At 39.6% G+C, this 25338-nt stretch overlaps 1 protein-coding gene across 5 annotated transcripts in view; it reads right to left on the bottom strand.

The window, feature by feature from the left end:
- The window catches only part of CPED1 (cadherin like and PC-esterase domain containing 1), a 345074-nt gene that overhangs the window by 240800 nt on the left and 78936 nt on the right, over positions 1-25338 (bottom strand). For all 5 annotated transcript variants that reach the window (XM_055421173.2, XM_055421169.2, XM_055421170.2 and 2 more), the window contains one exon: positions 22557-22632. In XM_055421173.2, coding sequence (XP_055277148.2) covers positions 22557-22632 — 76 coding nt within the window. The remainder of the gene's footprint in view (positions 1-22556; positions 22633-25338) is intronic.

Genomic DNA, 25338 nt, shown 5'->3' with positions numbered 1-25338 from the left:
TCTACATACATCTCTCATCTTTTGTACTGCCAAGATGCTTTTAGCATACATGTGCATGTGTGTTATATTATATGTATTACATACTTTATATATATGACATTTAATATATAACATAAATACATATTTGTAGTACATAAAATATTAGTTCTATATACATATATTATTTTCCAGAGATTTAACACATGCTAACTCAGGCTACAGAGTTTTCACATCAGGATTTTATTTCAATTAACACCATTTGTTTGCATGTTTCTGTAACAGCAATCCCAGACTGAACTTCTAGGTCTAAACTGCTACGTGTTGTTATTACTGTTGTTTAGTCAATAAATCACATTCAACTCTTTGCAATCCCATGGACTGTAGCCTGCCAGGCTCCTAGTCCATGAGATTTCCCAGGTAAGAATACTGGAGTGGGTTGCCATTTCCTCCTCCAGGGGATCTTCCTGACCCAGGGATCGAACCCATGTCTCCTGCATTGCAGGGGGATTCTTTACCACTGAGCCACCAGGGAAGCCCAAGCTGCTATTTATACTTTAAATAGGTGGGTAGTGGATGCTAAGTCTTTTATATTTTGCTGTTTCTTATGAAACACACTAAATGTTTTAGGGAAAACAATTCTCTGGCACCCAATAATATCTCAGTCATTTTCAATAAATTAGGGATGGGCAGTTATTGCTTTTATAAATTCTGTGAGCTATGGCATCACTCAGGAGTTCAAAGTCATGAAATGACAGTCATACTCTCTGCTAGAGTTTGACTCTGTAAACTCAGTCAGTGGAAGCTCAATCAAAAGCTTGGATTGTAAGTAGTGGAAAACATTCAAGCTCATTTTAAGTCTAAAGAGTTCAAGCTATCTTTAAGTAAAGGGAAAAAGAATGAGTAACAGTGAAAAAAAAATCAAAGGATAGGTTTTCTGTTCCTCTTTTCCCCTCTAAGAAAGAATGATACATGCTAATTTGGGAACCAAGTTTGTAAGGTTCTTTGAAGTAATGGGAAAAAAATAAATTGATCTTTAAATCTATATAAATGAGTCAGAAAGAGAAGAGTGAAAAAAGAGACCAGCAAGGAGACAGGATGTACAGGTTGGGGTTTTGGGGAGCTGACAGGGTTGCCTAGGGAAAACAAAAAGAGGGTTATAAAAGCAGAATTTGGCAGAAATTTCACTATATGTTGAGTAAGGCTAATTCCCCCTTGGCTGCCATTTTGTCCCTAGATCTCCTTCCTCCAAAAAAAGGTACTGAAAAATCTAAACTACGCCTCAAGGTTTATTTACAAATAAATGGTGTTATTGTTGGAAGGGGTGTTTTATTTGTTTGCTTACCAAAACCTGATGCTCAGCATTCTCTCAAAGGGACCATTTTTTCTGGGCCCCCTGCCACGCCCGGGGCCAAGGTCACGTCCCTTCCGCCCAGTTGGCTGCTGGGGTGTATCACTGCGAGAGAAAGGAGTGGGGCACAGGCAGGCGAGCAAAATCTGATTTAGAGGAAAAGTGCTGCTGCTGCTGCTGCTAAGTCACTTCAGTCGTGTCCGACTCTGTGTGACCCCATAGACGGAAGCCCACCAGGCTCCCCCGTCCCTGGGATTCTCCAGGCAAGAACACTGGAGTGGGTTGCCATTTCCTTCTCCAATGTGTGAAAGTGAAGAGTGAAAGTGAAGTCGCTCAGTCGTGTCCGACCCTTAGCGACCCCACGGACTGAAGCCTACCAGGCTCCTCCATCCATGGGATTTTCTAGGCTAGAGTACTGGAGTGGCTTGCCATCGCCTTCTCCGAGAGAAAAAGTGCATGAGGTCTCTATTATGAGAAACATTGAACTTAAGAGTGTCCATGCAATTTCACAGATCTAGAGTGAAAAGGGACAAAAGTTCATGGCCGCCATCACCCACCAAATGATTAGCAATTCAGGTTTTCAGCTCGCTGCCCCACACTCACTCACCCAGCCTCCAACCCGCCACTATGGGCTGATTTCTCTGAGAATGCTGCATTTATTCAGCATTTTCTTCAAGAAATCTGGCTTTTAGTTACCCAGTTGCTTAAACCATTCACAGTATCCATTGGTCTCAGGAGCTTCAGGTGACATTAGGGCACATATTTCTGACTAGAAATTTTCAAAATTGGCATGAGACTCTAGGATTTGAGGTTGCTTTTTCAGTTTTGCTTCCCTCGTGAGCTATATACCATATAATTAAGGACTTTTCACCCACTAAAAGGCTTAAAATGTTGTTCCAGTAGCTTACAAACATGAAAATATTCTATCAAAATCTGTCTTAAAGGTAAAATTTCTCTTAATTAAAAGAGTACACCTGGTACTTTGCTTATTTTGCTCTTGGCATAACATGTAGATTTACCAATAAACCATGTAACTGGAAAATTTTAAATATCAGTTTGTGGGTGGTATCTTTGCTTTTTATAACCTTCTATACATATAGTTTAATGTTCTCTCCCTTCAATGACACAAGTTTTTCTAAAACTGGTTGTTGAATGACCTACAGAAGACTAAGAGAAGGAATCTAGAAAAAGAAACATCACAAAATACTGAGCTGAAAAGACAAATTAGGCATAATCAGTTTACTTAACCACATAATCTTTCTCTTTTTCTTCTTAATTCTGTATTTAGAGACAAAGTAAATATTCCTGCTCCTGTAGTATTGGAACACAAGAATATAAATATAAATAGTTATAGCTTTATATTTGAAGGATAATTGCAGCCATATTTCCATATTCTGTTCAAGAGAAATATTTCAGGTACAGTCATAACACTGTTAGAAATCAATGATGTTAAACACAACCATCCCAACCCAAAAAAACAGGAAAAGAAAAGACACCCACTTTCCATTGTTGTTCTCTGAAACCACATGGTCAACGAAGGATGATAAGAATGTAATCTGGTTGTTATCTACGAGCGTATTGGAGTTTTAGTGTGACACCAACTGAATTCAACTAGGAATTCACCATGTCTGGCCCTGATTGGAAGAACAGTAAGAAAACTGTTCTTAAAGCCTAACGGTGAGAAAATTGTCCTAAAGAAGAAAGAGTGGATGGAAGAAAAGGCCAAGGATAACAGGATGGCTTGAAAGAGGGGGGGCAGCATTTAGTATGTTGCTCTAGTATTCCATAGGCCTTACTTCCACTCCAGGTTTCATGTCAGAAGCTAAAACAACACTGAAAAAAAGTTTTTTTCAGTGAGAGTGTAACATTCCATGCAACAGAAAAAAATTATAATGTAAATAAAGATTTTGACTACTGATTTTTTTTTTTCTACTACTAAATCAGTTTCAGTTCAGTTCAGTCGCTCAGTCATGACCGACTCTTTGCGACCCCATGAATCACAGCACACCAGGCCTCCCTGTCCATCACCAATTCCTGGAGTTCACTCAAACTCACCTCTGGTTTTAGAAAAGGCAGAAGAACCAGAGATCAAATTGCCAACATCCGCTGGATCATGGAAAAAGCAAGAGAGTTCCAGAAAAACATCTATTTCTGCTTCATTGACTAAATCAGTTTAATGTTGACTTATTCTGGCTTCTGAGAACACCAGTGGACTTCCAACCAATGGACAAGACAGTAACTGGTACCCGGGACATGGCACCAATAGTTTCAGCAGCAGCCAGAGGAGAGGCAGGCACCACATGAACCTCGGGATCCCTGACATTGGGCATGGGACAGCACAGACAATGGCAGGTGCAACAGCAGTCTTTTCCACATGGAACTCTAGTGGTAGATCACCTTTGGTGGGTGTGACCAGTGGTGTACATTGGAAGCAGAGGACCATAGGGCAACAGAAGTACAGTGACTAGTAGATGTGGTATCAAGTATACGAGGATTGAGTTCGTGAGCACATAAGATACACCCTCTGAGACAAAGGGGGCATTTGAGGCCATCACAGTGATTGAGAATGTTACTGAAATTTAATGGATGAGGGTTATAAAGGCTAACTATCTGCCTGTCTAGGATAAGGCTGATGTTTATTTGGAATGCACTGGTAAGGTGCAGAGCCCAGTGCCTGTTTGAATAATTAGATGTCTATTCTCATGGGCCAGGGCACATACCGCAACACCTGCTGCTATGACGGATATCACTCTGTGCAAAACAATAAATTCTCCCCCATCCCATATCACTTTTGAATGTCCTGCTGGACACCGATGTGGACGAAAAGCATGTTGGTAATTATTTGAACCTAGATCTTGATTCCACTTTATATATAAGCCCTAGGCATTTTACTCAATTTCAATATACACTGAATTTTTCAGGAATGCAATTTCATAGTCAAGTAAAGGAACACTATACTTTGTTTTGCTTCTGGCTTTCTCAAGGGTTGTTTACCAATAGCAATGTGATGCATGGAATCTTGGTTTCCTTACGATATTAACTGCACCAATCTGAATTTGCACCTGTCACATTTGGGGAGATTCAAAATAAAAGGGGGAGCATTGACTATTTCATTACACTTTATAATATCATTATGCCTAAACATTTACATATTGGACTTCCCTGGTGGTTCATTGGTAAAGAACCCACCTGCCAGTGCAGGAGACCCAAGAGATGTAGGTTCGATCCCTGGGTCGGGAAGATCCCCTGGAGGAGGGCATGGCAACCCACTCCAGTATTCCTGCCTGGAGAATCCCATGGATGGAGGAACCTGGCGGGCTGCAGTCCATAGGGTTGCAAAGAGTCGGACACTACTGAAGTGACTAAGCACAGCACCAACATTTACATATTACACTGCTGCTGCTACTGCTAAGTCGCTTCAGTCGTGTCTGACTCTGTGTGACCCCATAGACGGCAGCCCACCAGGCTCTCCCTTCCCTGGGATTCTCCAGACAAGAACACTGGAGTGGGTTGCCATTTCCTTCTCCAATGCATGAAAGTGAAAAGTGAAAGTGAAGTCATTCAGTCGTATCTGACTCTTCACTACCCCATGGACTGCAGCCCACCAGGCTCCTCTGCCCATGGGATTTTCCAGGCAAGAGTACTGGAGTGGGTTGTCATTTCCTTCTCCACATATTACATTACAAATTGTTATACTACAAAGCACTTTCCTTCTGGGCTTCCTAGGTGGCGCTAGTGGTAAAGAATCTGCCTGCATTATAGGAGACAAGAATTTGATCTCCAGGATGGGAAGATTTCCTGAAGAAGAAAATGGCAATCCACTCCAATATTCTTGCCTGGGAAATTCCATGGACAGAGGAGCCTGGCAGGCTACAGTCCATGGGGCCACAAAGAGTCAGACATGACTGAGCACATGAGCACTTTCCTTCTATTTGTCCATTACATTGAGGATTGTTGAAATTACCTGTATAGGTTAGCTATAGACACTTCCTTCTAGATCAACCAGAGATCAATAAATAAATTTATCAGAAAAGAATGTGAAGTCAGATAGGAATGAATGAAAAGATTGTTTTAGGATGATCCAAAAGTGACTGGAAGCAGGATTTTGAGAGAAGGGGGCTGAAGATGGTGAGTGTGAAGTGAAAGTGAAGTCGTTTAGTTGTGTCCAAGTCTTTGCGATCCCATGGACAATAGCCTACCAGGCTCTGCGATCCATGGGATTTTCCAGGCAACAATACTGGAGTGGGCTGCCATTGGTGGAGGCAAAGAAATATTTCTGTGACCATTTTAAGAACCTAGCTTTATTCCCAGGTTCAGTTCAGTTCAGTTCAGTCGCTCAGTCGTGACCGACTCTTTGCGACCAGTGAATCCTAGAAAACATGGGTCTCACCAACTAGATAAGAGCACTAGTTGTTAGTACTTATCAACTAATATTTATGGAAATGCTTATTAAATACTTAACATTTGTGGGTTGCTGGCTCTGTGTGAGAGGCATTGTTCCAAGTACTTTACGTGTAGGAACTCTTATCCTTTTACCAGTCCCCAGAGGCAAAATCATTATTGTCCCTACACTGCAGACAGAAAACTGAAGCATAGAGAACGTAAGAAACTTGCCCAAGGACAGTGGGCTATTAAGAGGCCAAGAAGGGATTCACACACATGCAGCCAGATTCAGTCTGCTCTTGCCACTCCCCAGCAGCAGATGCACAATCAGGTCAAAGCAATTACTTCCTCTGAAAACCATTTTCGAGAACCATTAATCCCACAGAAATCATATATCACCCACAAAACATCATTTGGTTCTACTTACATTTATTAATTTCACATCCCCAGAATGGTGCTTTATAAGCCCTTCTGGCAGCACAACCAGTGAATTCTAAAAGCCCTCCCTTGAAGGTCAGAAGAGTAGCCTTAAAGAGCCAGGACAATTAACACTTGGTCCTTCCACATGGCCCGAGGTGGTCACTATCATTCCAGAGGCCCAGACCTCAGGTTGGTGGTACACCCACATCTGAGTTGCCCCGAGCCCCAGACCTATGGCTGCGGTATGAAGTTTGCCACGGTAAAATTTCTAGTTTGCCTAAAAATGGTTGTGGATGGTTTCAGGAGCTGACCCTGAGTGGGCACATCAGATAAAAGGTAACGGAAGAAAGGTAAAGAGGACCCTCAGAGGATGATATGGTTGGATGGCATCACCGACTCAACAGACATGAATATGAGTAAACTCTGGGAGACAGTGAAAGACAGGGCAGCCTGGCATGCTGCAGTCCATGGGGCTGCCTAGAGTCAGACGCGACTTAGCAACTGAACGACAACAAAGGGGACCCTCAAGAGAGAAAGTGCCAGCGAGTGATGAGAACCTGAGCTGTTGACTCTCCGAGGGCCATCTGTTACTGAGTTCCCAACTAAAAGGCTAAAACAAACAAACAAACAAAAAAGACTAAAAGAAAAACAGCAAAAAAAATCCAATTTCCCACCTGCAGCAAATTCACTAAATGTCTCCTTATATGTAAATATTATGGCAAATAAGAAATTACAAGAATTACGTTAGTGGATCAAACAATAATAATAAAGTGGTAAACAAGTTCTCTTTTCACTAGACCCAGGTATTAGGCTTTCTTAAATAGTTCCTTTCTTATTTTCTTGCATTATAAAAGATAGGCTTAAAATATAGTATCGCAGCTCAAGCTTATTACAAAAGGTAGTGTGCGGTAACTAAGATATGGATCTTCGCCTTTCCAGCTGTGTATGTAGCTCAGACATTCTTAGAGCTTCCATTCCTTTATCTAAAGAAGATATGTCAGTATTTGCCCCACAGATGCTTACAGGTGGTTAAAAGAGTAAGCAGATAACGTGCTTGACACGGCAACTAACACATGATACATAAAGAATTAGTGTTACTACATGTTATTATTGGAAGGTAATTTATCTATAATATAACCTTGCGGCATAAATCACAAAGACCCAGTGTATTTATAAAACAAACACAAAACTAGTACTAATCCTGTTTGATCTGTACTCAACCTCTAACTTTAGATAATACTTAAGCATAATAGGCTTTCTTTTCATCAGAATGTCTCTAAAAAAAACAGTACATATTGCTGTGACAGTTTTATATCAATCTGAAAAGCTGAACATCTCATTCAATTTTCCTCAACAAATCGATTCATGGATATCTTGAGTAATACAGAAATAATGCCTTACATATTACTTTTATAGATTTACAACCCATATTCTTCTATAAAGCATTTTCATGACGACTCTGTGAAGAAAGAATGTTCAGTAAAATTGTTTCCTTCTTACAAGTCCAAAAATGAGGCACAAATGGGCTGCATACTTTCCCCGGGGTCACATTACCATAGGTCATAACTGGATGCATGTCTTCTCATATGAAGACCACAGGATTCCTGACTTGAAGGCTGAAGGTTAGAATTCTTCAGATCTCTTAGGCTAGGATTCTTACCAGTATTTATGAGCATCTTATGAAGATTCAGAAATGAATGAGGCAAGAGACCCTCTCAGCTAATGCGGCTAAATTACCTACTTCTGTCTACTGAGGGGTAAGTTCACCCTTCCATAAGCTACATATTTTCTTCCGAAATGACCATCAACACTGGGATTGTACTGCTGCTATGATTTCCTGCACACTAAGTCGCTCCATCTGTGTCTGACTCTTTGCCACCCTGTGGACTGTAGCCTGCCGAGTTCCCCTGTCTATGGGATTCTCCGGGCAAGAATATAGGAATGGGTTGCTATGCCCTTCTCCAGGTGATCTTCCTTACCCAGGGATGGAACCTACATCTCTTGGGTCTCCTGCATTGGCAGGTGGGTTCTTCACCACTAGCACCATCTTATGACTCTATGGTATCATCAATTAAAATGCCTCAGAAGAAAAGAGAAAGTTCCATATTTTACCGTTAGATGGTACTAATAGAAGTTTAAAAAAAATAGTCCCCAAAGTGTGAAGCAGTGGGGGGTTTGTATGGGCTTTACCATAAAATAAGAGTCTGTGCATCTCTCCCAGACAGAAGCACACCCAACCCATCATCAAAGAGTAAAGCATATTCCCAAATGATCCCATTCATTCAGTTAATTATACTTATGCCAAGATATGTATCCTTCCTAATCACAACTTCAACTACAAATGAAGGAGTCTAAGATTCTATTTAGGGAAATAAATGTATTTCACTTTGTTTGTAGCTTGCAGCAACTCTTGGATTTTTATCCATATATATTTCAATGGGATCTGTCAGACTGGAAGACATTAAATGCCCATTAAAATGTATCAGTCCTAATACACTGTTATTAATTATTATGATTACAATAAGAAGTTCAATAGACTAGCCATTAGAGCATCATCTTCCCATGAATAATGTGTTATATAACATACACTTTATGAAGCTGTGTGCCTTAAACCTAATGTATCACTTTAGTGGGTTTTCATTTCCTAATGTTTATGATACCTTACAAGTCAAAAATCACTTCCTAGTTCCGAAGTACCATGAAAATGAGCAAGCCATGAGCACTGCAAATCTACTAACATTGTTTTCCTTTCACAACATTTGCAATTTTGTTGTTGTTCAATATCTGCCTCTCCCACCAGAAGGAGACTAGGTAAGAGATTCAACATACTATATCCTCCAACACCAAAATCTGTATGTGTGTGTGTGTATCTCTCTGTCTCTGTATATATACACAGGAACATATGAATCAAAATTATAGAACAGTTCTCCTTTACTTATTTAGTTTACTCACAAAGCAAGGCAAGTGTATAAGTTTTGGGATTTCACCACTTGAGCAGCTAAATCCTAGAACCCGATTTCACTCTGCACTCTGCTTAATCTAGCTCTTGTAATCTCCAAAGAGTGTAACCCCTGACGGCTTAAAATAAAGGGTTTTGCCATTCCCCTAAGAAGTTTTTTCCATCTATTTTGATGCACTCCTGCTCCAGTTCATGGGGTCGCAAAGAGTTGGACATGACTGAGTGACTGAACTGACTGAAGTTTTGGGGGTGGTTCTCATCAGGATTTCAGATTCACTGCTACCATTTCTGTTACAAACACAGTGGATCAGGAAGAAATGACATGGGGAATATTACACTCACTGCTTGGGTGATGTGTTTGCTGAGGAAAAAGCAAACAAACATGGTAGAGTTTATTTTAGAGGACAGCATACTGAGTCATGGAACGTGTCTACACATAGCAAGGAATAAACTATTGATGAATAGCTGCAGGCTGGGCAAACAGGATAAACAAATCCATGAAGTACAAGCAGAGTTTACTGAGTTTCTATTATGTAATGCAAAGGAACCCAGTTTTGTTGTTTAAAGCTGTTCATGCTTTAACAAGTTATTCAGATGCAAGGCCACTCTCCTATGTTTAGCATAGAAATATGTAAATGGGGACTTGCTGGAAAGATATGAATAACGAAAGTGAGGATCTCTCCTATCACCTCTTCTTTTATGGTCTGTTGAAATCAGAATTAATCATCAGAATCATACACATTGTTGAAAGTGGGCTATGCAAGCTTGTTCCTCATGTGTCCCAGTGTCTGGCACAAGATAACAAACTCTCCAAGTGAAAAAAATCAATATACCTACGTGATGGCAGGAGGTACACAAGTTATGCACCAGAAATGTAAAGTTCACCAAGTCAGTTCAAGTTTAAAAGGTCAGGGCCATTGAACCAAAGAGCAGAGGGATTAATCAGCTCCCTCAGCTCATCGGTCTCCAGCGCAATCTCAGAGATGTCAAGGACTTGCCAAACGTTTACTGGAAAATGGACATGTTGTCCCTTTCACATTGGCCTGATGTCAAAATTGCAAAGTATAACTCCATGCACAACACCAGAGCAAGAAGCACCTTTGGGTCAATGAGTTTGGTCTAGCTTCTTTCAAAGAAAAAGTGAGTCCTCCAAAGCTCAACACACTGACCCTCACACCCTAGTGCTACCAGCCTCCACCAACCCTCCCTCCTATCTTGCCAGTGGCCAGGTGTGAAGCACTTCACAGTATGTATCCCAGAAACATCGACAAGCCTGTGTCTTAGTTTATGAGATATGCCAAATGGAAGGAAGATTTATGTAGTTTACAACTAACAGGCTATAATAAGCAGCAAATATTTTTTTCCCATTTTCAAGGAAATGAAGCAAGGTGATGCTATCGCTTTCTCAAAATCTCCATTTGATTCTGTCTGTGATTAGTTCATTTAGAGATTTATGGCTCACAGGCACAATGATCAATTTTATGGATAGGTCAGACTCGGGAAGTGATCACTGCATTCACATGAGTCAACAGTTTCCATGAAATTCTGACTGGTCTGCAATGGAGTCTAAAATTCTTATCCATAGAATTATTATTGGGGGTGGAAGTATATACAATTTTTTTTTAAAAAAGGTATACTTGAAAGAGAAAAGTATAGCTGAATGAACTAATTTCTCATGTTAGCTAGCTCTGGAGAGCAGAGAAAGGTCTGAGAACTAGAGTTCAAGGCAGAAAGTAAGAAAGAGAAGGAAACATGGATATTCTCTTACTTTAAAATGAATCAGATTTCCCTGGTGGCTCAGTGGTAAAGAAACAACCTCTCAGTGCGGGAGACATGGGTTTGATCCCTGATCCAGGAGGATCCCACATGCTGCGGAGCAACTAAGTCACCACAACTATTGAGCCTGTGCTCTAGAGTCTGGCAACCGCAACTACTGAGCCATGTGTTGCAACTACTGAAGCCCAACTGCCCTAGAGACTGTTGTCTGCAACAAGAGAAGCCACCATAATGAAAAGTCCGTGTACTGCAACTAGAGAGTAGCCCTACTCACCACAACTAGAGAAAAGACCGCACAGCAACAAAGACCCAAAAAACAGCCAAAAATAAATAAATAAATAAATAGATAAAATTATAAAACGAATCATTTAGGCAGACTGACATGTCTGCCTGAAGAATTCCATCTGTGCTGTATACTAAGTCACTTCAGTTGTGTTCAGCTCTTTGTGAACCTGTAGATGGCAGCCCGCCAGGCTCCTCTGTCCATCAGATTCTCCAGTCTAGAATACTGGAGTGAGTCTCCATTTTCTTTTCCAGGAGATCTTCTGAACCCAGGAATCAAATCTGCATCTCTTATGTCTCCTGCACTAGCAGGTGGGTTCTTTACCACCAGTACCATGGGCTTTATCATAACTAATCAATAAATATTTACCAAAAATTGATAATAATTGACATTCATTGTTTTTGTCTGTCCAATATCTTTCTGCTTTGGGAATCTGTTCTCCTCTCATCAAATGGATCTTGTGAACTACAAATCACAGTTCCTTCCTCTTTCTATCCTTGGTTGTTACAGGCTGAAATGTATCCCCTGAAAATTCATGTTAAAGCCTTAGCTCTCAATATCTCAGAATGTGTCTGTGTTTGGAGAAAAAAATCTTTAAAGAGATGATAAAGTTAGATGAGGTCATTGGGGTAAAAGCAGGAAAAGTGAAAGTTGCTCAATCATGTGCTACTCTTTGTGACCCCTTTGGAATTCTCTAAGCCAGAATACTGGAGTGGGTAGCCTTTCCCTTCTCCAGGGGATCTTCCCAACCCAGGGACTGAACCCAGGTCTCCCGCATTGCGGGCAGATTCGTTACTAACTGAGCTATCAGGGAAGCCCCAAAGCAGGTAAAGGAGAGAGCCACAGCCTCGTGTTAGGACAGTAAAGGGAACTTGAGCAGAGAGTTAGGCTGGGAGATAAGGGGAAACCAGGGAGAAATGTAGGGACCTCACCCTGTTCGGAGCCTTGAATGCCACCCAGAGGAGTTTGGAGGAGAGAAAGTCAAAGTGAAGTCGGTCAGTTGTGTCTGACTCTTTGCTACCCCAAGGACTGTAGCCTACTAGGCTCCTCCACCCACCCATGGGATTTTCCAGGCAAGGGTACTGGAGTGGGTTGCCATTTCCTTCTCCAGGGGATCTTTCCAACCCAGGGATCGAACCCGGGTATCCCTCATTGTAAGCAGATGCTTTACCGTCTGATCCACCAGGGAGAAGTGGCTAAGAAAGCAGACTCCAGACTCACACGGACTATGTGCAGATACCATTTGTTAGAGGTGTGACACTGAAAATTTTACTTAATTTCTCTACATTTGAGTAAAATAGGAATAAAAATGATTACTACCTCACAGAGACATTGTGAGTACTAAACGAATTAATATATATGTGTATATATGTAAGTATATAATTTTATAATAAAATATATTATTAATATATATTTTACATAGATCTTGAATACATAGGTAAAATATATAATAATGTAAGATATATATAACATATATTGGGGTTACTCTTCTTACTTTTATTCTTAACAATATGGTGTGAATATTTCTCTATGCCAATAGATGTATATCTGCCATCATTTTTAATGTCTTCACAGTTTCCCACTGAAAAATACGCCATGATTTACTCATGCTTGAATTAAATAGTAGTCTAGTATGTAAAAATTGTTCATGAACGGGGAAGGTAGGGAAAATTATGCAGTTTCACTAAATTTAAATTTTCTTCTTTCTTTTTGCTTATCTGTATTTTCTGTTCTTTTCATAATGAATGCATCTCACAAGTACAATAACAGCATAAAAAAAAGGGAAAGGGAACAGGAATTTAAAAATGCACGTCTGATCATTTTTCAAATTTGATTTCTATTTTCCTTCTCATGGTAGCCAGAAATGTGAACAGGACACAGGAAAGAGAAGAACATTTCTAAAAACTTCCATGCTTGTAAATAGAATCACGCTTGATAAACAGAATTCACCCCCACTGACCACTGTTCATGCTCTCTATCCTAAAATTCCTTACCGAGAGCCATGGTTCCCATCCCAAAGTCTTCAGAGGATTTTTGTGGGTCAGAAAGGTGGCAGGCAGTGGCCTCTGGGGGCCACAAGGAGGAAAAACAGAAAGGGCAAAGAAAAGGATAAAGAGGGAACGACCCTACCCTTTTTCCATCAAACCAAAGTCATTTCTTCCTACGTTACATAGGGTTTCTGGGATTTGTGTGTCTGTGCATGTGTGGAGGTTTTAAGTGGTTCTTTTTTAAAGACAAAGAAAAATAATCCACCTCACACCCACGCAACCAAGATCAATGCTCTCTCTTTCTGATTTAGATTTTCTGGCTACAGCTCAGACATCTTCACTTTCTTTCACAGGATCCACAGAGGAAAAACGCTGAAGCACAATGTCAGCAGGAAGTATTGGATTTATTTCCTCTGTCCTGAATGCAGAACCATTAAGATGAAGAAAACTGCCCAGAGAGCTGATCTATAAGAAGCCCTAAAACATTACTGGATAAGAGAAGAGAGACCCCTCTTACCACTGTCTCTCTACTTTGTCCTTAGCCTCCTCTCTAAAGAAATGGTGAACACATATTTAAAGATTTGGGGGTTGAAATGGTACAAAAATACAAGCCTGTCCATAAGAAGTCTATGTCCAGCTCCAGCCTGCATGCATGAGGAGAGCCAACAATGTGAGAAAGTGTTAAGCATAGTCTTTTCAGACAGGAATAAGGTGACCAGTCTCTGGGCTGCAATGATAACCACCCAGAAGTGGATACCAGTCATGTAATTCGTTGGTATCTTTCTGCTTTGTGTGTGTAATACGATAACAGTCCTCTAGTTCTTTCATGGATACAAATACCTTATTACTCAAAATGGGTAATTATATCTTGGAGGAAGGAGACAGTATTTTCCACTTCTCCTGCCGGTACTCTGCCTCATAGAGCCAACTCAATACTGAATCTGTGCAGTGAGTAAAGGGATAAATCCATCCATGCATCACCAAAGCCCTCTAATGATCAGCAGGGTCCCCTTCCACCACTCTAAAGAGTTATTCGCTCGGTCGTGTATGACTCTTTGTGACCCCACGGACTGTAGCCCATCAGGCTCCTCTGTCCATGGAATCTTCCAGGCAAGAATACAGGAGTGGGTAGCCATTCCCTTCTCCAGGGGATCTTTCCAACCCAGGGACTGAACCCAGGTCTCCTGCATGGCAGGCATACTATCTGAGCAACCAGGGAACCCCTTCCACCACTCTAACCTCCTCCATCAGTATCCTCTCCAGTCTTCCATTTAAAAATATTAGAGGAACTATTATATACCAGGAATTATGCCCATACACTGGAACTTGAGAACAGGGTGTCTTAATCCTTGTAGGGAGACAAACTTATACAAATACAACTAAGACACACTGTGACTAGGCTATTCTGGAAGCTTTCACAAGTACAATAGAAATAAAGAGGAAAGAAGATGTATCTGTCTCAGCAAATCAGGTGGACTTTACTTGGAAGACAGTCCTGAGTAAAAAGAGCCTAGATTTTCAATATAAAATATAGTTAGTTCATATTTGCTTCATTTGCAAAACAATATGCTCAACTGGGAAGGAATGTGTCATTTTCTCATCACTTAACTCTTCTGAGACAGACAGCTGAATGACAGATTTAAGCTCCCAGCATCTAACCTGGTTAGCCCAACTGATGGCTTGCTAAAACCATAGGAGACATTCTTTTAGAAACCACACCCAAACCATCAGCACTTTCCGCCAACTTTTCTTTTAAAATATATCCTGATCATGCAAGAGAGGGTCTTCTCTACTCTGCTGAATTGAACAGAGTATTAAGAACCACAATTTGCCTCCATCAGCCTTAGAATGCATGGAAATTCCTCCGATATTTTCCTATTTGCAAGTGCTAGGGCTAGTATTCAAAAATTTTTAATGTGTTTTCACAAGTATCTTAAAGGAAAATTAGGACAGAATGCAAAGAAAAATATATTTAAGGAAAAATATATACACTTGTAGGGAAATACTCCAAGTGGCAAACTCAGTGGTCCAGGCTTGGTAGGAAAGAAATTATGACTGAATACAGCTGAGAGACTTGGAGAAAGTAGCAGAATTAAGAGTATCAAAAGTGACATCTGAGGTTCCAGGCACAGAGATATTGAAGGAGTGAAAAAGCCAGAAAGCCAGTGATTATAAAGTGGTGAATTAAAGTCTCAAAGATGGATATACTTGTCTGTGATGCAAATTTCTAATCAGCAAGGCTGCCCAAAGAGGAGGCTGAAGATGAAAAGAAATGAAGGTCATGGATTTGATGAGATCAAAGAACTGTGATGATGAAAGGGTCATTGGTATGGGCATCAAAACTGACAAGAATGACGGCAGGTCTGAAGTCTCCAGAAAGAGTCAACCCAGGTGATGATTTTCTTATTGAATATTCTGAATGATCAGGATGTTAACAGATGAGAGGAAGGAGGGGTAGCAAAGAGATGCCAACAATTCCTCCCCACACCAGAGATTAAGGTTTTAGTAGAACACCCAGCTTCACTGTCCTTGGGGATTAGGAAAGAAAGTTAGCATTTCATGAGGTGAATGGAAGCTGGAGTTACCAAGTGTGTAGAGAAATGCAAATATGCTAAGAGGAAGGAGCTTAGAGAAGTGTGAAGACACAAACGTGGGACAAGAAGGACCAGGCTACCGGATGGGTCTGAATGTTAGTGGTAACTGCATTCTACAGGTCTGAGAAACATGGGGGAACATTTTGATTACAACATTGCCCCTCTGTCAAGGTAGATCTTGGTGATGTCACATGGTACTGCCTTGCACCTTCCTATGTTTTCAACTCCTCTTCTCTTAAAGTCCAAATAACTTACATTAATGATTCTACAAATTTGATGACAAGCCAAATATTGAAAACGCATGGGTCGTTTGGTCTTGCAAGCTTCTGAATTGTTATGAACTTCTTATGTCACATACTAGGCTCTAATAAACACTTGGGTGTGTGATTTCTGGTCTCAATAAAATATATCCCTGGCTCAAGTCAGAACATAAGAACTAGTTACCTGGGCCTTGCTATTTAGTCCCTAGACAAACTGCAGTGAGCAAGCCAAATAAATGTCTTATTTCTGAAAGCAACAGGGTGAAAGATCACTCTGGCTAGTGTTTTTAATGAACTGGATTATTCAGAAGCAAGAAAAGAAATGGGAAGGGTATGAGAGCACGTTGACATGGACAAGACTGGTCATGGTAGAGATGGAGGAAAGTAGACGGATTCAGTAAGTTTAGGGAATGAACGGCTTGCTGGTAAACTGAATAGGAATTTGAATGCACTTCCAGAAATTCTATCAATTAGAAATTCATTGGGTTTGCAAACTTCTTTTATAAAAATGCAAATAGATATAAGAGGCTTATGACTGGGGTGAGGGTATAATTTAGTTTGAATTAGTTCCATCAGCTTACTTTATTCTATCACCTAGCTGAAGTCAGACATACTAAAGAGTTGAGGGTTTTACTTGGGGAAAGAATGTTTTGCACAAAGAATATAATCATGTGTGGGACAGAAGTGGAAAGGCAGAAGCATGAAGGCACATTCAGAGAACACATAAGAGGGGGTGTCAGCATTTGAGAGCATGGAGAAGAAGCAAACTCTGGTCTTCTCTGAAAGTCTGCCTGATTGCCTCATAGAGCTGTGTCCCCAATTTTCTTTAATACTGGGAACCTCATTACTCTCATTCTTGTTTGAAGGAGAACATTACTGTAGAGGAAAGGAAAAAATGAAATCAATAAAAATTCTCAAATGGTATTAAGCATTGATAATTTCCATGTTGCTTTGTTTAAATTCAAGCTAGTCTATCTACTTGATTCCCTGACAATATTTCACTGGTATCATATGATAAACAGAAATTTTTAGACCTAGAATTTTAAAAACAATCACCAATTCCATGTGAGATAAATAACTAATACTGGTTGATATTTTAAAATAAGTTCAATTATGTTATTAAAAGATATATTTTATATTTGGTAGTAAATATCTATATTTTTTAAAAGTCCAGGTTTGTTGACATACAACAAAAGAGTTAAACTCTGTTTATCATTTTCCTTTTCTTTTTTTATTTATTCACATGTTACTGAAAAGATGAGGCCAGAGATCTTAAAATGTTCAAAATGCTATCTTTGAGTACAAGTTTGGGTACATTTCAAATTTCACATGAAAGCTAGTACTCAGAATTAAGATAAAACTGGAAAGAACGAGCAATAGCCAAAACTTTGGCACATTACTAACCAAGGCTTCTTGGATGACATAAAAGAGAACAAAAACAATTGACAATTCAAATAAAACAGTTTCCCTGGTGTTTTGTTTTGTACTTATATTTCAAATATAGAAAAGAAATCTTTTTATTAAAAAAATAAAACTTAATATAAAGCAATTTCCCAGGTCATATGCAGTGGTAAAGAATCCACCTGTCAATGTAGGAGATGCAGGAGACATGGATTTGATCACTGGGTTGGGAAGATTCCTTAGAGTAGGAAATGGCAGCCCACTCCAGCATTTTTGTCTGGAAAATTCTATGGACAGAGAAGTCTGGAAGTCTACCATCCATGGGGTCACAAAGAGTCAGATACATCTGAGCACACACGTGCAATAAAAAGCAACAAAAGTCATTAGTAAAAGATTTGGGCCAATGAAAAATTATGAAGCATTTGTCTTCAAACACAAACATATTAAATGGCAAGATAAAAATAAACCTTTGGGCTAGCCAGTAAAAATCATGGATTTGTGCCTTTCCATGTGAGTCACAAGTCTAATAGCAGGTACACTCTATGCAGCTGGGACACAGAACAGACTGTGTTAGTCTCACAGGCTGTCTTTAAACTCTCCCCTACATCTGGCTCAGACTCTGTCCTGCCACACTTGGAAGGTCCCATTCAGATTCATCAGGACGATCATCCCTGCCTTCGTAGCATCCATGTAGGTACCTACTGCTCAAGATAAAGCCTGACACAGCATGCCTGTATGGGAAAAAGGCACGGAGGAATCATGGAATCTCAGAGCTATTAATAATTGCCAAATGTCTTATTTTTATAGATAAAAAAAAAAACTGAAGTGCAACCAGGCTTCAAATCTTGCTCCAAATTATACATTGATTAAGCTTCAGAACTCGAACCTGTAAGGTATTCTTTTCTGAAATCGTTATGAGATACTACTTCATGTATTTTTCACATTTTTGCATCATTTGCAAACAGAGGCACTAAGAATCTGTTCTGAACTATCTTTTCAAAGATATTTATGCAGCAGATAGCCTTGAACGATACAGATGGTGTCTCTCTCCAGATCAAAGAGAAGGTTTTGTCCAGTATAACAAAAATAATGGGTCTTTCTGGGGCAAAGGGCAGGCACACTCAGGGACCTTATGAACATTCAAACTCTAAGCTAGAAGCTCTGCTCTTGAAATGCAAACCACTTAGTATACAAGTGTCACCACCTAGACCTCTTCACTTGCGCTGTGGGAGCTGGGATTCACTGAACCACTGGAAATGCTGATAATAATAAAGTCATTTATCTCTGACCCAGGAGTCTCCTGTCTTCTGCCAGCTCCCATGAAACTGGCAGGCAGACTTGTGAACTTGGAAGAAGGTGAATTCTGACTCTTCACAGGTTCGGCAGAAATGTAAAATTGTAGTGATAATCCATCACATAAAGAGAAAAAATATTGAAAGTCCTGTTGTTGGACTTTTCACATCTAGGATGATCCAGTTACCATTTCAGAGCACTATGTGTTAGTATATTAATAGTATGTATATAAATACGTATTAGTTGTCAAAATTACATACACATAATTCCATGGACTGTATAGTCCATGGGGCTGCAAAGAGTTGGACACGACTGAGCAACTTTCACTTTCACTTTCATAGACGTATACTTAATTTTTTTTAAATTAAATCTATGAAATAGGTCTCACTATCCTCACTTTATAGCTTAAAAAAAACCCAACAACAACTCAAATTTAACTCACATACCTTATAGGTGGAAGAGCTAAAAATCTCTGGTTTCAAAATCTGTGTTTTGTCTGTCTCAAAATGGCATAGATCACTTTGGTTTTAAATAAAATGACTAAAGTATATAGTATTATGTTTAGTTGTACATCTTTTTAGTAGTACTTACTTTTAAAAATATTTTTAGGTACAGGCATGATGCTATCTGATCTGTATCCAATATTAAATATTCAGTATTCACAACAAATAATGTGTTTTTTAATCTTATTAATATTGATGTTATATTGTATATTGTATATTCATAGTCATTGTCTCCAACATAAGCTATGATTTATAAAGCTTATAGCAAAAAACAGTGCTGTAGACCTATTCCTTTAAAGCCACACATCTAAGAAAACTATCTTCAGCTATAGAAAGATAACATTACAGGAGAAATAATTCCATTAAAAAGGCTGTATATTCCATGAAATTACCTTGTTAGTCACAGAGATACATAGAAAATTACAAACTAGGCAGGGTGAGGAAAGGGCTACGTATGTCTAGAACTTACAGATGATCTTGAGAATAAGAAATGTTTAAAGCAAAGTAGACTAAAACTTTTTAATCTTACGGAAGCAAAATGCAAACTTAGGTAAGAGTTGTTTGGGGAATTTTTTTGAAACTAGTAATTCATATCTGGCTACAAACAGGGTTTCATTAATATGCTTCTATTCTGCTAACTCCAGTGCTTATCAGTCATTTTGAAATGCAAACAGCAACAAAGAAAAACATACTTTAAAAGTATGTAGGTTTTGTTCAAAATGTAAACAAATGTTTTAAAAATTGACTTAATTAAAGGATTTCTAGATACATATTAAAAATGTACTGATGGGAATAATCAGTTTACTTGCGTCTCACAAAAACATTTTTTTATAAAGTAATATTCACTAAAGTTTACATAAACAAAACAAATAGATCATGGAGTCAGTTACAAGTGTCATATAAAATGATACCTGCATAACCAAGTTTATATATCGATTATTTTAAACAAGTACCTTAAATTGAAAGGTTAATTGCTCATTTATGATGCTGGGAAAGGTTGGGGGCGGGAGGAGAAGGGGACGACAGAGAATGAGATGGCTGGATGGCATCACTGACTCTGTGGACATGAGTTTGAGTGAACTCCGGGAATTGGTGATAGTCAGGGAGGCCTGGCATGCTGTGATTCATGGGGTCGCAGAGAGTCGGACACGACTGAGCGACTGAACTGAACTGAACTGAACTGAACTGAATCTTTGGTAAATAACAATAGAAGACAGTAGTCTTTATAGTGGGACATATCAATGTGGTTCATGTCTGCTGTAGAAGCAGAAACCCCATGGAAAAGCTGATGGGTTAAGATACCAGTTTTCTTCATTCCAATCCCAAAGAAAGGCAATGCCAAAGAATGCTCAAACTACCGCACAATTGCACTCATCTCACACGCTAGTAAAGTCATGCTCAAAATTCTCCAAGCCAGGCTTCAGCAGTATGTAAACCGTGAACTCCCAGATGTTCAAGCAGGTTTTAGAAAAGGCAGAGGCACCAGAGATCAAATTGCCAACATCCGCTGGATCATGGAGAAAGCAAGAGAGTTCCAGAAAAACATCTATTTCTGCTTCATTGACTATGCCAAAGCCTTTGACTGTGTGGATCACAATAAACTGTGGAACATTCTGAAAGAGATGGGAATCCCAGACCACCTGACCTGCCTCTTGAGAAACCTGTATGCAGGTCAGGAAGCAACAGTTAGAACCGGTCATGGAACAACAGACTGGTTCCAAATAGGAAAAGGAGTACGTCAAGGTTGTATATTGTCACCTTGCTTATTTAACTTATATGCAGAGTACATCATGAGGAACGCTGGGCTGGAAGAAGCACAAGCTGGAATCAAGATTGCTGGGAGAAATATCAATAACCTCAGATATGCAGATGACACTACCCTTATGGCAGAAAGTGAAGAGGAACTCAAAAGCCTCTTGATGAAAGTGAAAGAGGAGAGTGAAAAGGTTGGCTTGAAGCTCAACATTCAGAAAACAAAGATCATGGCATCTGGTCCCATCACTTCATGGGAAATAGATGGAAAAACAATGGAAACAGTGTCAGACTTTGTTTTTTTGGGCTCCAAAATCACTGCAGATGCTGATTGCAGCCATGAAATTAAAAGACGCTTGCTCCTTGGCAGGAAAGTTTTGACCAACCTTGATAGTATATTAAAAAGCAGAGACATTACTTTGCCGACCAAGGTCCGTCTAGTCAAGGCAATGGTTTTTCCCGTGGTCATGTATGGATGTGAGAGTTGGACTGTGAAGAAGGCTGATCGCCGAAGAATCGATGCTTTTGAACTGTGGTGTTGGAGAAGACTCTTGAGAGTCCCTTATACTGCAAGGAGATCCAACCAGTCCATTCTAAAGGAGATCAATCCTGGATGTTCATTGGAGGGACTGATGCTAAAGCTGAAACTCCAATACTTTGGCCACCTCATGAGACGAGTTGACTCACTGGAAAAGACTCTGATGCTGGGAAAGGTTGGGGGCGGGAGGAGAAGGGGACGACGGAGAATGAGATGGCTGGATGGCATCACCGACTCTGTGGACATGAGTTTGAGTGTACTCCGGGAGTTGGTGATGGACAGGGAGGCCTGGCGTGCTGTGATTCATGGGGTCGCGGAGAGTCGGACACGACTGAGCGACTGAACTGAACTGAACTGAACTTTCTGATTCAACCCAGACACAAATTAATTTTAAAAACATAATTAAAACTATGTGGATTTAAACTTTAATGACATGGTGTAATACTTTCTAGGGACAAACATTAAGTATATTTTAAACTAGAAATCTGAGGAACTCTTTCATTGATGAGTTTTCAAGTAGGCTACAACTACATCAATGAAGACTCATATGCAATCTGATGTTTTCTTTCCACTCTGACTCTATAAGGAGGAGAGATGGTAATTTTTGTCCCAAATTTCTAAAGTTGTTGAGACAAATTGAGAGACCTCCAGGAAGCAGAAAGAAATTTGTTAAGAATCACTTAAAAAAAATGATTTCTAATCACTTAGAAATTTGTTGGAATCACAAGAAATATATTTTTAAAAAACCTCAAGGTTTATATAAGTAAGAAGTACTCTAATAACTGCTTTTAAAATGAAGCAACAATTATTTTGAAGACAAATACACAGGAAGAAAAAGAATATCCATCTAGAAATTTAGAAGGCAAAACCAAGAGAAAAAATTTCAACGTTTTGTTTTATTCCTTATTATCAAGGTCTTTCTCTTTGGCAAAACCTTGTGAATTCTAGAAGATTTGTGAAGGTGGAATTGATGAACAAAGGAACTTAGTATGCTGATCTGAGGGCTCCTTAGTTGGTGTCTGCTGAGGAAGCCTATATATCTCACAGATTTATACATAAAGAAACAAAAGAAAGATTACCTGGAAATCTTTTAATGAGTTGACATAATCCTTCCTTTCTGCAAAGCTGATGCTGTATTTCTGGTAATGTGTTTACCTGAAAGGAAAGGGAAAAGTTCTAATGAGTTAAGCATTCATAAACACTAAAGCAAATAAAACACAAACAACCCACAGGGTACAGGTATGAAGTATTGTCTACACCATTCACTCCCTATCCTCAAATCTCTGTAAGTCAACATTCAAATGCAAAATAATAGAGTGGTTTATTTGATAATAAAAGATAAAAATTTCCCTTAGGAATTTTCAAAATATTTGGGAACATTTTTTAAAACACAGACATACTTCAATGTCATGATATTGAATCACAGACATCTAGTGCCAATGCTTAACCTGTTAGCATTTATAGTTTTCACTCAACTGTGAAGAAAGCTGATCGCCGAAGAATTGATGCTTTTGAACTGTGGTGCTGGAGAAGACTCTTGAGAATCCCTTGTACTGCAAGGAGATCCAACCAGTCCATTCTAAAGGAGATCAATCCTGGGTGTTCATTGGAAGGACTGATGCTAAAGCTGAAACTGCAATACTTTGGCCACCTCATGCGGCAAGCTGACTCACTGGAAAAGACTCTGATGCTGGGAAAGGTTGGGGGCGGGAGGAGAAGGGGACGACCGAGAATTAGATGGCTGGATGGCATCACCAACTCTGTGGACATGAGTTTGAGTGAACTCCGGGAGTTGGTGATGGACAGGGAGGCCTGGCGTGCTGTGATTCATGGGGTCGTGGAGAGTCGGACACAACTGAGCGACTGAACTGAAGTTACTTAGTTGGGTCTGACTCTTTGCAACCCCATGGACTGTAGCCCGCCAGGCTCCTCTGTCCAAGGGATTCTCCAGACAAGCATACTGGAGTGGGTTGCTATGCCCTCCTACAGGGGAATCTTCCCACCCCAGGGATCAAACCCACATCTCTTATGGCTCCTGCATTAGTGGATGGGTTGCTTACCACTAGCACTACCTAGGAAGACCTTTTCATTTCATGCTACGTCTGTGCTCAGTTGTGTCCTACTCTTTGTGACCCCATGAACTGGTGGCTCCTCGTCCATGGAATTTTCCAGGCAAGAATACTGGAACTGATTGCATTTTCTTCTCCAGGGGATATTCCTAACCCACGGATGGAACCCATATCTCCTGTACTGCCAGCGGATTCTTTACCATTGCCCCACTTTTCACATCATACTGAAGGGTATTTATTGCTTCAAGTATAAAATCCTTGCTCTTGGGAAGCTTTATAAATATAGTCATAAATTCAAACACATATTTTAATTTATAAAGAAAAAATACAAACAATTTTTCTCTTTGGAATTTACAGATTAACTAGCTATTCTCAACTGAATCCCCCAAAGAACATCAAATATGGTAACACCTCATTAAAACCAATAGAAAGATTCACTATAAATTAGTTTGAAAATCAGATTCATTTTGACCAAATATTGATTACTTTCAAATTAATTTAGTCCATCCTAAAAATGTACTGTATTAAGAGTTTCTTTCAGGCCTGCTGACCTGACTGGATAAAAAGAATTCAGTTGCAGCTGGAGAAAAGAGAAAGAATCAAAAACATGGGTCTTAGTCCCATTTCTGGTGGGTAACACAGTCAGAACCTTGAGCATATCACCTTACTTCTCTTTTTCAATTTCTCCATTTGAAAAATAAAGCCTTGGGTCTCTAAATACTACTTCTGCTCTAAGCTTTGATCAGTTCAACAATTCAACCCACAAGTTGTAGTTTTTAAAAAATGATTCATTTAAAGTGCTTTGAAACAGTTCATCGATTAAAAGTTTTCTAATCCTTGCAATCTTGTTATCTCTATCCGTTTATTCAGCAAACTGTAAACTTCAGCTCAGGTCAGGCATAAATTTTTTAGTGCTCTGTTTTTTTATTTTCAAGGATTGAGTATTTTTATTCCTCTATAACTTTTAACACAGAAAATCTCTTCTATAAAAAAACAAAAACTAATTTCTCCTAATAAAACCATCTCTAATATAGTCTCATTTTAATTTCTGAGTGTACATAAAAATAATGTATTTAACTCATGTATATGTAAACTTTCCTATTCAAGTTAGTCTGTGCAAAAGACAGGTCTTCCCAGGTGGTACTAGTGGTAAAGAACCCGCCTGCTAATGCAGGAGACATGAGACGCAGGTTCAGTCCCTGGGTTTGGAAGATTTCCTGGAGGAGGAAATGGCACACACTCCAGTATTCTTGCCTGGAGAATCCCATGGACAGCAAGCTTGCCGGGCTACATTTCATAGGGTCGCAAAGAGTCAGACACGACTGAAGCAACTTAGTATGTGCATGCAAACGATAAACAATTAGTATGACTCAATCCAGTTACTGAATCTATACATTTGCAAGGTTCTGTGTTATGAATGATATTTTACTTTATTTTTTATTCTTTTTAAAATTTTTTCCCATTTGGGTTATTACAGAATATTGAGCAGATCTACTGTGCTATACAGTAGATCCTTGGTTATGTTTTAAACAAAGATGTATATACATGGGATTTCCCAGGTGGTGTTAGTGGTAAAGAGCCTGCCTGCCAATGCAGGAGACATAAGAGATGTGGGTTCAACCCCTGTGTTGGGAAGATCCCCTGGAGAAGGAAACAACAACCCACTCCATTCCTGCCAGGAGAATCCCATGCTCAGAGGAGCCTGGCAGGCTACAGTCCACAGGGATGCAAAGACTTGGATACAACTGGAGTGACTTAGCATGCATGTACATATCAGTCCCCCGAACTCCCA

This window comes from Moschus berezovskii, chromosome 3 (genome assembly GCF_049115385.1).
Source record: "Moschus berezovskii isolate FMDL1 chromosome 3, NW_MosBer_1.0, whole genome shotgun sequence".
NCBI classification, from domain to species: Eukaryota; Metazoa; Chordata; class Mammalia; order Artiodactyla; family Moschidae; genus Moschus; species Moschus berezovskii.
This window is presented reverse-complemented; position numbering and strand designations above follow the sequence as displayed.